General features: G+C 44.2%; 1 protein-coding gene across 2 annotated transcripts in view; it reads right to left on the minus strand.

The window, feature by feature from the left end:
* Nucleotides 1-2401: 2401 nt before the first annotated feature.
* Nucleotides 2402-13212, minus strand: part of Sdr16c5 (short chain dehydrogenase/reductase family 16C member 5) — a 14809-nt gene continuing 3998 nt past the window's right edge. The window contains exons 2-6 of one of the 2 annotated variants that reach the window (XM_005362276.2): nt 11008-11139; nt 8552-8651; nt 6094-6238; nt 4664-4789; nt 2402-2639 (exon numbers count right to left, since the gene is read on the minus strand). In XM_005362276.2, coding sequence (XP_005362333.1) covers nt 2546-2639; nt 4664-4789; nt 6094-6238; nt 8552-8651; nt 11008-11139 — 597 coding nt within the window. In that variant the 3' untranslated portion in view covers nt 2402-2545. The remainder of the gene's footprint in view (nt 2640-4663; nt 4790-6093; nt 6239-8551; nt 8652-11007; nt 11140-13212) is intronic. The other variant, XM_026786804.1, reaches the window with a different exon arrangement.

Below are 13212 nucleotides of genomic sequence, written 5' to 3' on the forward strand. Positions count from 1 at the left end.
ATATATGTATATATATATACACATACATATATATATCTCAGTCAAATTACTTCTTATTAGAGAATTCCTCTTGGATTTTGAGCAGCAAGTATCCCAAATGCTGGATAGCATGCCTCAGAAGGCAGAGTGGCTTGTCTAGGGGACTCGGGGTAGTTCATAGCCTCCATTTCTTTAGGCTCATTTAGGTGATTGGCTCTCGATCATGGCTTTATTAGGACTGAATTTCAGCTAGAAGCCGGTATGAAATATGCTGGGAACACTTGCTCCCCAGGGCCATTAAATCACCTTGTTATTTATCACCCTCTAGAATCCTCTCATTTACATGTGGTCTCTTCTCATACAAGTGCCTCAAGTTAATCTGAATTTGTTTAGACAATTTTATGGGTATTATAAAACCACAATTGAATTTCAGACCTTTGTAGCAGCCCAGCTGAGATGCGCTCCAATTAGAAAGTAATTGCTGTTAGCGCTGTTATGATGTGGTGGGTGCCCGCGCAGGCTCGGACCTTTGTTCTGCTGAATTCCCTGAGAGCCACTTCTTTAGCCTTCAACTAAATAGACAGGCCCCAGAATACACGCTCTCAGAAGCGCAGCATAGGAGCAATATTGTGCCTCTCTCCTAATTAACCTTGTTAGCCAAGGATTTACAGCATCAGTTGGTCTGTCGGAGGGGGCTTTGATCCTCTCACTACCTATCCACAGTGGTGGAGGATCCTGTGTGAAGTGAAATGCTTTGTATTCTTTGGCATACACTAAATCCCTTTTTAAAAATTCTTTGGGGGCATGATGGAGTGTTTTTGTTTAATGAAATGATGTGTGGGAAGCATTTAGCGTAGTGCTGGACACAGTAAATATTAGTTATCATTGCTATCGTGGCATGATATTTGAGGTAGAATGTAAAGGAACAGAACCGGTTTCTAGGATCCTGAAGAACATTCAAGAGCACCCAGTCACCTGCACTGCGTGACTGACGCCTCCAAGAGCATCTTACCCAGGAGATACTTAAATTCTATATTCCTTCGGCTTTTAGAGCGTCTGCCAAGATAACTCTCCCTTCCAGCCTCATCAGAGGCAAGATACAAAAAAGAATCCATTTCTCCCACAGGGTGAATGAGTTGCTGGAATATGGTAATTAACATATGTTTCTTAATCTCGCTTTTATAGTTAATTTACAAAGCATGAAAGCGGTTTGCCAGTTGATTAGACTTCAGGAACACAATGGCGTGGAGGCGAGGGTGCCGCTAATGAATACAGATGAAAGAAATTGTTCATTCTGTGAAAAACACCTAGCTGTGAATCCGGGTTTGAATTACCAAGTTAAACAGTGGAATCCGCTCTGGGTGTGGCCTTCGGACCAGTTAGTGACAACAAATCTAACTCAGTAAAATTTCATTTTCAGAGTAAAAAACAACCAGTTTCTGATCTCGTCTTGGATAAAGATGTGATCCCACCTGAAAGCCTGGAGTAATGTCATGGCCAGAAAAGCCCAGGAGCCTTGTGTCAGACAGGCACTTATCTACCAAGTGCCACTTGACAGGGCGCTGGGCAGTGGGCTTAATTCTGCCAGTCTGACAGGATGCGACCAAGTGGTGAGAGTTACTCTGCCTGTGTTACCCGGAGGAGGTAAACTAGGGAGGAAGACACACCCCGTGGGCTGCACGGCTGCGTGGGCGGCACTGCTGCGTGGGCGGAGGGCTAGCTGAGCACCGGCATTCACCTTGCTCTCTGACTTTGGGGTATCGCCACTTCTGCACCCTATTGATTGTCCTCTCAAATCGAGTTCAGATAAACGCTCTTTCCCAAGCTCCTTTTGTCACGTGTTCTGTCATAGCCGCCCAGACAACTGAAGCAGTAAGCCCCTTGCACACTCGTGGCCCGGGTTCAAAGGAGCCCAAAGTGAGAACAAGGCCGTAGAAGCTCTGCCTTTCTGTGTGTCCTCTGGAGAGAGGTCTTGCTGCAAGATGCTCATGGCACCTCCTTTGCCCCGTCAAGGTTCAACCAGGGCGACCTGCTCCGTAGGAGCCGCCATAATTAGGGCAGCCTGTTGACCTCACCTCTATCTCCTAGAATTAAAATTTTTGTTTGGTTTTTAAAATGTTTTAAAATTGAAATACCCCTCCCTCACTCTCCTTCCTCCAGCCCTTCCCAGTTACTCTACACTCATTCTCTTGGGTTATATTTGTTACATACACATATATCTGTAAGCACCAATATATATAAATAGAACTTGCTGAGTCTGTCTTTGTTGTTTGTATGTGTATGGTTTCACTGACATAGGGGTTGAAATAGAAATGACGAAAGAGTCATTTTTATTTTTCAAACAACAGCAAAAACACCAAACGAAAAAGAAAAACATTCAACCAAAAAAAAAAAAACAACAAAACAATTAAATTGCATTTAAATGACACTGGAAGGACATTCTGGTCCATAGAGGAAGGTGGGTTATACTTGTCTTTGGGTTCGGTCAGACGGAAGCACCTTTCTTCTTTGATAGAAGCCTGCTGTGGCAATGAGCATCAGATGACACTGGGCATGGAGCTTGGCTTTAAGCTTTCTTCTTTGGGCCAGTGAAACCATCCATCACGTGGAAGACTCCCAGATAGTCAGCTATCAGCATTCCTGTCTTGACAGGCAAGAAGCTACAAAGAACGCAAGAGGAAACGTTTTTGGTTACCATCTGCGAACACATCTCTGCTAGGTCAGTCGAAGACAGTCGCTTATGCAGAAGAAGTCACTTGTTCATGCACTCATCACACGGGCTGGGGCTCAGAGGGTTCCTGCACGGCTTGGGATATTCAATTCGCTCATTTTGGTCTCCAAAATATCACCAACTTAGAGCAGCGTGTGTACTCTGAAGATACTGGGGTTGTTGGCACATGTTGGAGTAGGTGGGTCTGCCGCAGGCACTTTCAATGCCAGCTTAGGCAATTTACCAGCTTGTGCACCTCATATATAAGCTGAGGGTGTCCCTCTTCCTATGACCACTGCGAGGATGAGACACAACAGACTCTCCCGCAGCTGGCCAACCAAGCTAAGGTGTTTGTGCTTTCCATCCCCAGCTCTGCCTGGGAAGACACACAGATGCCTCTGCCCGCCCCCCGCTGACCTTGACAACTAACAGTTCAGAGTAACTGACAGTAGCTGCAGAGAACCTGAGATTTGTTTTCGGGGTGGGGTGAGGGAAAGGGTTTGGGCCCACTGCTGCTCTATTTGACACGCCAAGGCCTACAAGTGGTCTCTGTGTTCCACAGCTTCAGGGCTCTGGTAAACTGTTGACATACTAGGGAGATTTCCAGCAGTCAGTCCTTAAATCTTCGCTTGCCGCCCCCTTCTCACTGCAGTTCTGAGATTCTCTTTCCTGGCTTGATATGTATGCCAGACTTATGATGCCCAGGATAGCTTCTTTCGGCAGGGCTGGAGGCCTTGAGACAGGATCTCACTATGCAGCCCAGGATGGCAGATGCATAGCAGTCCTCTAGCTTCAACCTCCCTAACGCTAGTGTCATGGGTATGAACAGCTTGCCCACCTAGTCTTTTTTTTTCTCACATGACATCTATCCCCAACAAGCCAATCTCTAACTCGATAGGGGATGCTTTGTATCTTGTTATTTTATGTAACCCCGGGTCCTTGAACAGTGAGTGCTGCATGGCTAACATACAGCTCTCTACGTGTCTGAAGGAGCGTTTCATGTCATTTCTCTCATTGAACCCATTTGTTTTTCTTCTACTTCTCCAGAATGATGTAGTCCTTCAGCAAAACTTGTCCCAGAATGGGCAGGCCATAAAAGTCATAGATCATGATCCAGAGTAAAAAAAAAAAAAATGAAGCTTCATGTTCTTAGAGTTAGCTCTGTCATAGCGCCATCTGCACGTACACAAGTCCTACCCATTGTGCTGTGGGAACACACACTGTCCAATAACCAGATATTATCTAATCTGTATGCACCGCCAAAAACTATCATTGTGGACAAGGCAACTGAGGCCTGGACAGCAGAGGGCATGTAAGAATTACAGGCTTGATACAGAGCGGGGCCATAAGTCTGGGTTTCGAACTGCTTCTCAAAGACCGCTTGTGCTGCCTCCCACAGCCTCTTGGCTGCGGGGTTCCTCCTGTGGTAGAGGAGGGTGGAAAAGGAAAGGAACTCAAGCCCAGACCCTTGTGTAAGCCAGGAAAGCCATCTACTACTAACCTAGACCCAGCCCTCTTTCGCCTGGTTTGAAGATTTTTTTTCTTCTTTAGTAGATAAAATTTAGCAGCAATTGCCAGTTTTACCAATACTGCAGATTCTTGAGGCATCTGGCTGACTGTACTGGAAGAAGCACAGATCCCATATCTACGCTGACACAATCACTTTAGGACGAGTGTAAGAACATCGTTACCAAACAGAAACTAGATATCTATTTAAAGCTATCCAGAGCTCATTGAGGAAGACCATTAAGTTTTGACAATAATGTTAAGTTGTTAGAGAGGGTCTCTGGAATCGTACATGGTGGGGGGCACTGCAACTGAAGAAATTGTCATGGAGATGAGAATCAGTATGGAGAAGATTTTCCTTTTAGAAATCCATTAATCTAACAAGTGTTTTCCGAGTGGCTCTTCCTGGTAGGACGAGGAAAAGGTGGTGATTGGCACACAGGGAAACATGGAGGCGGATGCCATTACCTTTTTAAGAACATTATGAAGTATAAAAACTTTGGCATGTACAGGTACAGCTTCTCCTGCAGAATAGCTTCCACTATTTTTCTGACTGCATATTCTGGCTCCAGAATTGGTAGCAGAGTAGGACACCTAATGTAAGACAAAAACTCAAATTAATAAAAAAAAATCATTCCTCAGGGTTAGGGATAAAGAATTTATAAGACATTGCCATACCTATTTCTTGCTATTTCTAGATTTGTGCACTTATTGTCAAAGTAGTAATAGCACAAATATAATATGAAATGGAAGCATATTGTAATTAATATGTTCATGTTACAAATAGTCACCCATATAGAACCTTATTGAGTGGTCTAATGATTTGGGATTCCCCTCTGTAATCTGTGAATATGTTTTATTATGGTTAATAAAGAAGCTGATTGGGCCTCTCACAGGGCAGAACAGAGAAAGGCGGGAATTCCAAGCAGAGATAGATGAGAAAGTAGGCGGAGTCAGCAAGACGTCATGTAGCCGCCAGAGGAGACAGACACCTAGAACTTTAACTGGTAAGCCACAGCATTGTGGCAATACACAGATTCATAGAAATGGGTTAATTTAAGATGTAAGAGCTAGCTAGAAATACACTTAAGCTATTGGCCAAACAGTATTGCAATTAATATAATTCCTGTGCAGTTATTTTGGGTCTGCGCAGCCAGGGAACAAACAAGCAGTCTCCACCACGGACTGAGCATGACATGAGTCAGTGGGAACAAACTGGGCTGTGTTCAGAAGATGTAAATCTGGGTATTTGTGTCTGTAAGGCCTAAATTTACACCTAAGCCTGACCTCCATATGGCGATCTGGATCAGGAGTTGGATCTCAGAAAGTAATTAGGTCATGAGAGCCGGGCCCTTGTGAAGGAGATTAGTGCCCCTATGGGAAGAACCACAGCAGAAGTGGACCCTCCCTCTGTCCTTCCCACTCTTTCTATCCCTTGGCCAACAAGGTCTAACTAACAAGACAGTGGCCATACACCTCACTCCACTCCACTCTGGCTCTTGAACTTGCAGCCTGTAGTGCTATCAATAGGACCTTTCTGGGGTTGATCCACACACGGTGTTATTTGGGGAATTCTGTTGTCAATCCAGACATGTGGTGTTCTTTTAAGGAATCTTGGGGCTGTTTTCCTTTAATGATGTCTAGTTTAACTGGGCTCAATCAAGAAGCCTGAATGGCATTGGGTGGCAGAGAGAGGGAACAGAGAAGAACATCTGGACACTGGCGATACACCGAATGCACCAATCAGCAGCTTAAACACACGTGTGAGCTACAATTCTGAAACCACTCACGGACCAGAAAACATTTTAGAAAAGACCCAAGCAACTCCAAGAAAAGAGTGCAATCGGGTGGGCAGACAGTCAATCTAAATGCCTTTGAAATCAAAAGGGCATACTCACGCAGTCGCGCAACCTTCAAACATTCCGGTTTTGATAAAGAATGGGCACACAATTGTAGTTTTGATCCCATTTTGTTTTTGGGCAGATGTTTCCAGAAACACAGATTCAGCGAATCCAAAGGCTGCGAATTTACTTGCACAATAGTCTGGGGGAGGAGAGAGAGAGAGAGAGAGAGAGAGAGAGAGAGAGAGAGAGAGAGAGAGAGAGAAAGGAATTGTCCAGGTCTGCACGGCCCCTTGCATTCTGTCACCATGCGGCTCAGTGACTGAGTTTTTCATGATGCAAAGGTTAATGACAGCTGTGCACTGAGCAAGTCTGCCTCCATCTTTCCAGTTGCTCAGGTGATCATTAGCATCAGCTTTTAGCAGTTCCACTGTGCTGGAGAGTTTGAAGTAAATTTGACACAGCTAGAATTATTGGAGAGGAGGGAGCCTCAATTGAGAAAATGCTTCCACAATTCTAGGCAAGCCTATAGGGCATTTTCTTAATTAGTCATCAATGTGGGAGGGTCCAGTGCATTGTGGGCGGTCATATACATGAGCTGGTGGTCCGTATGAGTGGTTTTATGAGAAAGCATGCTGTATAAATCATGTTGAGCAAGCCAGCAAACAGCACCCTCCATGACTTCTACATCAGCTCCCGCCTCCAGGATCCTGCTCTGTTTGAGTTTCTGTCCTGACTTCCTTCAGTGATGAACAGCAATGCTGAAGTGTAAGCCACATAAACCCTTTCCTCCCCAAGTAGCTTTGGCCATGGTGTTTTATCACAGCAATAGTAGTCCCAACTAAGACAACTTTATTTTAAAGTAAGTCAAGGACAATACTTTTTAAAAGCTATAATTGCATGGTACCTTTAAGAGATTATAGTTATATATTTATATAACTTTTATTTGCTTGGAGTAACCGAAAATGTTATGTGACTTGCTTTATTATAGTGATTTAGAACCAGATGCATAACAGCTCAGAGGTCTATTTGTATTGTCAAGCTTTTAAATGACATTACATTAAAGTCACTCATGACAGTAATTGCAACAGAAGATGTGGCAACCATTTCAAAATGATCGTATGGGGAGGAATATGCAGTAAGTAGGAACACGGGCCATGAAATGATATGTTAATAACTGAGTGGCCTCCGAGATGAGAAAGATTGCAGGATGCTCTCCTGCACCACAGTGCCAGAGTCACTTACAAGCCATTGATTGTTGAGCTGTGACAACTATGACACAGGACGTAGGATGGCCTGTCCTTACTTCAAATCACGTAACCTCAGGAAGTACAAATACACACAAAATAGATAAAATAGTAAGTAATATAGGGACCTAAGCAAGAATGCTCAGCATGGTCTGTGGAACGTGGGAATAAATGTCCTTCCAACCATAAACCTTGTATTGCCAGTAATGAGCTTCTGGAACACAGCAAGACAAAGTTTCCGGTCAGTACCATTCACAGGAACAGGGTTCTGCCAGCTCCCCCACCCCTGGGACAAAACACTGAGATAATCAGCTTGGAAGGAGGAAGGCTTTACTTCGGCTTACAGCTTTAAGGGTTTTTCTTTCACGGTTACTTGGTCTTGTTGCTTTTGGACCAAGGCAAAGCAATATCATCAGGCATGGGCATGTGACAGAGGAAACCAGCTTACCTCATGGCGGTCGAGAGACAGGGAAGGTAGCAGGAAGGAGCTAGGACTTCAGCCCCCGCTCTGTGGGCACAGTCCCGGTGACCTCCTAACTTCCTTCCACCTGGTCACATCCTCTGTCAGTTCTACCATGTCCCCGGAATGCCAAGGCTTTTACACAAACCCCTGGCAGTTTTGCACACAGGCATAGATAATGTCAGTGTGACAGTTTAGAACCATTTTAAACGAGACTCTAGGGGACGTGAGTGTCGGTGACCTGCACACCCTATGGGAGGCGGACTCCAGGGGAAGGAGTCCCAAGTTAGGCCTTCTTGACTAGAGATCTTTTTGAATCTCTTTTTCCCTTGGCAACTGTGGTTATCAGATCAGCTGGGCATGGGGAGAGAGCTGAGACTGACAGGATGTGCAGAAGGGTTGGCCAGTGGAGAAGTGAGAAGGTTCCTTCGCTTTCCAAATTCTGTAGGTTACCTTAGGGACCACCTAATGGAAGTCCAGGGGAAGGCTGCTGGCTGCTCCTCAGCATCCTGCCACAGTGCCGAGTGAATTTGATCTCTGAACACAGCTGTGCTGCTGAGCTCTCTTCCTCCCTCCCCATCTCCCTTCTCTCTTGAGTAGACGGGGCTGCACGAGACCTCAAGACTCCAAAGCGTGTAGTCCAGGTGGACGGCAGTCTATCAACAGCAGTTCTGCTGCGTAGAGCAAGTCTCGCCCACATTACTGATCAGACCTTCAGTGCGTTGACCTTTTTATTCTTAGGGCATGAGGTGAATGCTAGTGACTTAGCGGTATTCTGCAAGCTGAAGTTGGTCAGAAATGGTCTTACCTGCCAGTCCATTGACTCCAACTAGTCCAGCCGAACTTGAAATGCAAACCAAATGGCCATGGTTGTTAGCAACCATGGCAGGCAGGAAGGCTTTATATGTCTAAGAAGAGCAAAGGAAACCTTTTAATACTTAATAGCACACACTATGCTTTTCTCAGGTATGTATATGGATACTGTGATTAAACAATTTTTTAAACTAATGAAATGTTTTAAAGACAATGGATGTAAGAAACTAAGCACACATTAAAGAGTATTTTATACCATTAAACCATTATCTCACCATGAAAATGTCAATAATATTAAAAGTTTATCCATATTAATGCTTTGTTTGTATATGTAATATATATTATATATAATATACTAATAAAGTATATAATGTTATATATGTATGTACAACATTAAGATCACAATCAACGTGGTGCAGGAAAATCTTCATTGTGACAGCCATAATCCAAAACTTATAAGCACTTACGGACATCATTGTGTATATAATCATGCATATATATATTAAAGATTTATTTATTTATTATGTATACAACATTCCTTCCATGTATGCTTGCATGCCAGAAGAGGGCACCAGATCTCATTATAGATGGCTGTGAGCCACCATGTGGTTGTTGGGAATTGAACTCAGGACCTCTGGAAGAGCAGTCAGTACTCTTAACCTCTGAGCCATCTCTCCAGCCCTATAGGTGTATATTTTGTTTCTTTCCTTGGCTTAATTCTGATTTTAAAACCTTTCCTGAACACAGTTCACAAGACACACTGCTTCCATTGAGAAAGAACTTTGTTTTAAATCCGTCTATACTTCTTTGAATGATGGCCTTTTATTTTCAATACTAATTCATAAAGAAAAATATGTTTTTAACAGTGGGCACTTAGGCTGTGTCTCAGTCATACAGAAAACCTTCATTTTTCAACTGAGACCCTACAGAAAAGTGGTACAGGAAGGGAAATGGACTTCTGAGGAAGATGTCTTGAGCAACAAGCAGAAATTAACCACAGATACAGACAAGGAGATTAAAAAAATGGGTTCTAGGCTTGAGAAATAGTTCTGTGGGTGTTTGTTGTCTGTACACACACACACACACACACACACACACACACACACCAAACTAACCCTCCCCCCCACACACACCAAACTAACCCTCCCCCCCCAAATCAAAGCTAACAACAACATTAAAATAGAAAAGAACTAAAAGCAGCCTCCTATAAAGGCCCAGTCTCTTCTCTCTTCAGTCACCTGCTTGACACTGCTTTGTTTCAGAGAAAGAGGCAGAAAATCAAGTGAAGAAGACAGGCAGCATCGTAACAAGGACCCTGTGTTCAGGGTCCAGTGGCCCCTCTGTGGCTTTGCTGTGAGAGCTGGAGCCCAGTGGTCAGGCAGTTATGTGAGCCTCTGTCAATCAAGTCATGTGCCCATTGCTTGGTCACACACAGAATTTCAAAGATATGAACCACTCAGAAGGAAGAGACACACAGGAAAGGACGGTAGGGGCCAGGGAAACAAGAATAGCAGAGAAAGAGAAGGAGACTAGGGAAAAGCAGAAGTAGAACAGCTATGAAAGCCACGGGAGCAGACTCCAAAGGGAACTGAACTATCTAGATGTAAAGATGTAAGTAAACTCACCACACACACACACACACACACACACACACACACACACACACCCCACAAATGAGAGGACATTTGGGACAAAATAAGTAATTCCACAGGGATAGAACAGTTTCTGACATTTTTCTTCCGTAAGGACTCGTGTGAGTTCCTACCCATAGGTTGTGTAAGGACCCATGTTGGTCCCTAACTTTAGGCTGTTGTAAGGACCTGTGTGGGTTCCTGGTGTGGGAGATCCTTCTGTCACTGTATTTATTGGTTAATGAATAAAGAACTTCTTTGAGCCTATGGCAAGGGCAGAACAGAACTAGCCAGAAAAAGCTAGGCTGTATGCTGGGAGAAAGGAGGGCGGAGTCAGGGAGTCACCCGAGACAGACCTGGGAATTTTACCCGGTAAGCCACAGCCATGTGGCAATACACAGATTAATAAAAATGGGTTAAACTAATATGTAAGAGTTAGCCAATAAGAGGCTAGAGCTAATGGGCCAAGCAGTGATTTAATTAATAAAGTTTCTGTGTGATTATTTCGGGGCTAAGTGGCTGGGAACAAACTAGCGGCCTCCTTACTACAGGTTCCTGACATTAGTCTGTGTAAGGACCCGTGTGGGTTCCTAACTTTAGTCTGTATAAGGACCCGTGTGGGTTCCTAACATTAGGCTGTGTGAGGACCCGTGTGAGTTTCTCGCCATAGGCTGTGTAAAGACCCTTGTGGATTCCCAACCTCCCCCATGATTAAGATGTGTGTTTTATTTAGACCTTGATAATATTGTTATAGAGCAGGAGAAAAATACTTTGAATGCCAGAATAAATTTGCATTTAGTACGAGAACAAAAAGAATCACCCATAAATGTGCTTTGAAATTGACATCAAGTGACTTTTCCATGAGGTCATCGGGACAGTCGAGGAACTTCTTGCCTGTTACAATGCCAGCATTGTTGATGAGGATAGAGACATCACCGACTTCTTTTTTAACCTGGATTGGATGAGAAGAATGCCACCATCAAACCGGTACTTCTGTATATGATCTCTTTCCCAATATTTATATAGTCTTGATCGGTACTTCAGGCTGGATCTACATGTTCATCACAAAGTACACACTGCTGCAATAGATATCTAAGCCCAACACAGCACATCCTTCTCTCCAGCACAGACGGGAATGCTATGACACCACTTTCCTCCTCCACTCTGAGCTCACCTTACCACCTACGTCTAGGAACCTTGTTGTGTGTTTTGCATTGGTAGCATATTATTCTAGTCAAACGACAGAAATAAGAATAGCTTTAATATAACCAAAAAGCACATAGACCCCGTCCTGGCATCCGCGGAGAGAGGGAGGAAGCAGGAGCCCATGAGAAGAAAGAAAATATATATCTTGAACATAAGGCAGATTAGAATCTGCCTGTCTTGTTTTCCTCAGCAGACTGGCTTTCTTCTCTCCACCTTGAACTTTTAGAAACAAGATCTGTGAGTCACGTTTGTTGCTGAAATACCAGCTTGGAATAGCATCCAGGCACTGTTGCTTTAGAAGGTGTAACACTGGACCCTTCCCCTCTGAAAGCCTTCAGTTAGTCATCTTGGTTCCTAGCCCTTGTGAGCCTTTCCAGGATGATGACAAAGCTGGTAATGTCCCTTTGTGTTCTCCTTTGTGTCCCCTATTTCATCAGTGCCATTTAAATCACACACTAGCAGTACCTGACCCCAACCACTGAAAAAGAATGACCCATAGAAGTTATCATGTGTCACAAAGGACACTCACGGCAGTTCCTCTTGTATCTCTAGCTGTGAGTGTGTGTATCCATGTGTGTGCATGTATGCATATGAGTATATGTGTCTGTGCATGCCTTTGCATATGTGTGTGTACACAGGTGTATGTGTGGGTATATTTGTGTGTGCACATGTACATATGAATATGTGCGTGCATGTGTGTGTGTGCACCTGACAGAATGGAAGTTTGAAGTACATCAAGTACTGCAGAATGGTACTGGTGAGGACATGTCACTGTGGAAAGGCGGAAGCTGCTGTTATGGGAGGCCTGGCCTCAGCATCTGAGTGACACGGCTGGGTTTTCCCTTAGCCGACTAGGTCTGTGGACACAGAGACAGGGAGGACCTGCATTCTGTACCAGGTTTCACATGAAGTACTGGATAAAATCTAAATACCTGTATGACATGAGCGAGACTATGACGTGGTGGACCACTTCAGAAGTCAGGTATCTGGGAGAGATTCAGGAGACAGGGAGGGAATGATTTATAGAACCCTGCACTAATTTGCCATTGAGACGAAGGTCTTCAGTGTGTGAGGATAGGCTCGTGATGCTGAAGCCTGGCTAGAGAGGTTGTTCGTAGTTAGTACAAGTCAGCATGTTAGGCGATAGGTGCTTCCTAGGGAAAGAACGACAGCTGACCAGTTGACTGCACTTGAGATGCGCTCCCAGAGTGAGCCTGGCTGAGTTTATCAGGTTTGGATTCTCAGACAGCATCAGACAGTCTGTCCTGGAATAAGTGATAAGAAAGAAGGGAAATAGAAAGGCTGTTGGAGCAAGCTGACTTAGATCCTTCCTTTCCACCAAACTGGGCAACACCAAGTCCCCTAGTTGGCCCGGGAGAGTAGTGCGTGGTGTATGTATCCCAGTGTGGATATAAAAAGCGTTTAGAGCAGTGGTTCTCAACCTTCCTAATGCTGAGACCTTTTTAATACAGTTCCTCATATTGTGGTGACCCAACTATAAAATTATTTTTGTTGCTTCTTCATAACTGCAATCTTGCTACTGTTATGAATGGTAATATAACTGTCTGATAAGCAAGATATCTGATATGCGACCCCTGTGAAATTGAGAACCATTGTTTTAGAGGCTTTGGATGCAATTCAGTACTGGAGCAAATGCTTAGAAAGTACCAAGTGATGTGGGAATGATTTCTTATTAATAAAGAAACTGCCTAGGCCCATTTCATAGGACAACCCCTAGGTAGGCGGAGAAAACAGAACAGGATGCTGGGAGAAAGAAGCTGAGACAGTGAGTCGCCATGGTTCTCCAACTCCAGGCAGA

The sequence above is a fragment of the Microtus ochrogaster genome, linkage group LG5, assembly GCF_000317375.1.
Source record: "Microtus ochrogaster isolate Prairie Vole_2 linkage group LG5, MicOch1.0, whole genome shotgun sequence".
NCBI lineage: Eukaryota > Metazoa > Chordata > Mammalia > Rodentia > Cricetidae > Microtus > Microtus ochrogaster.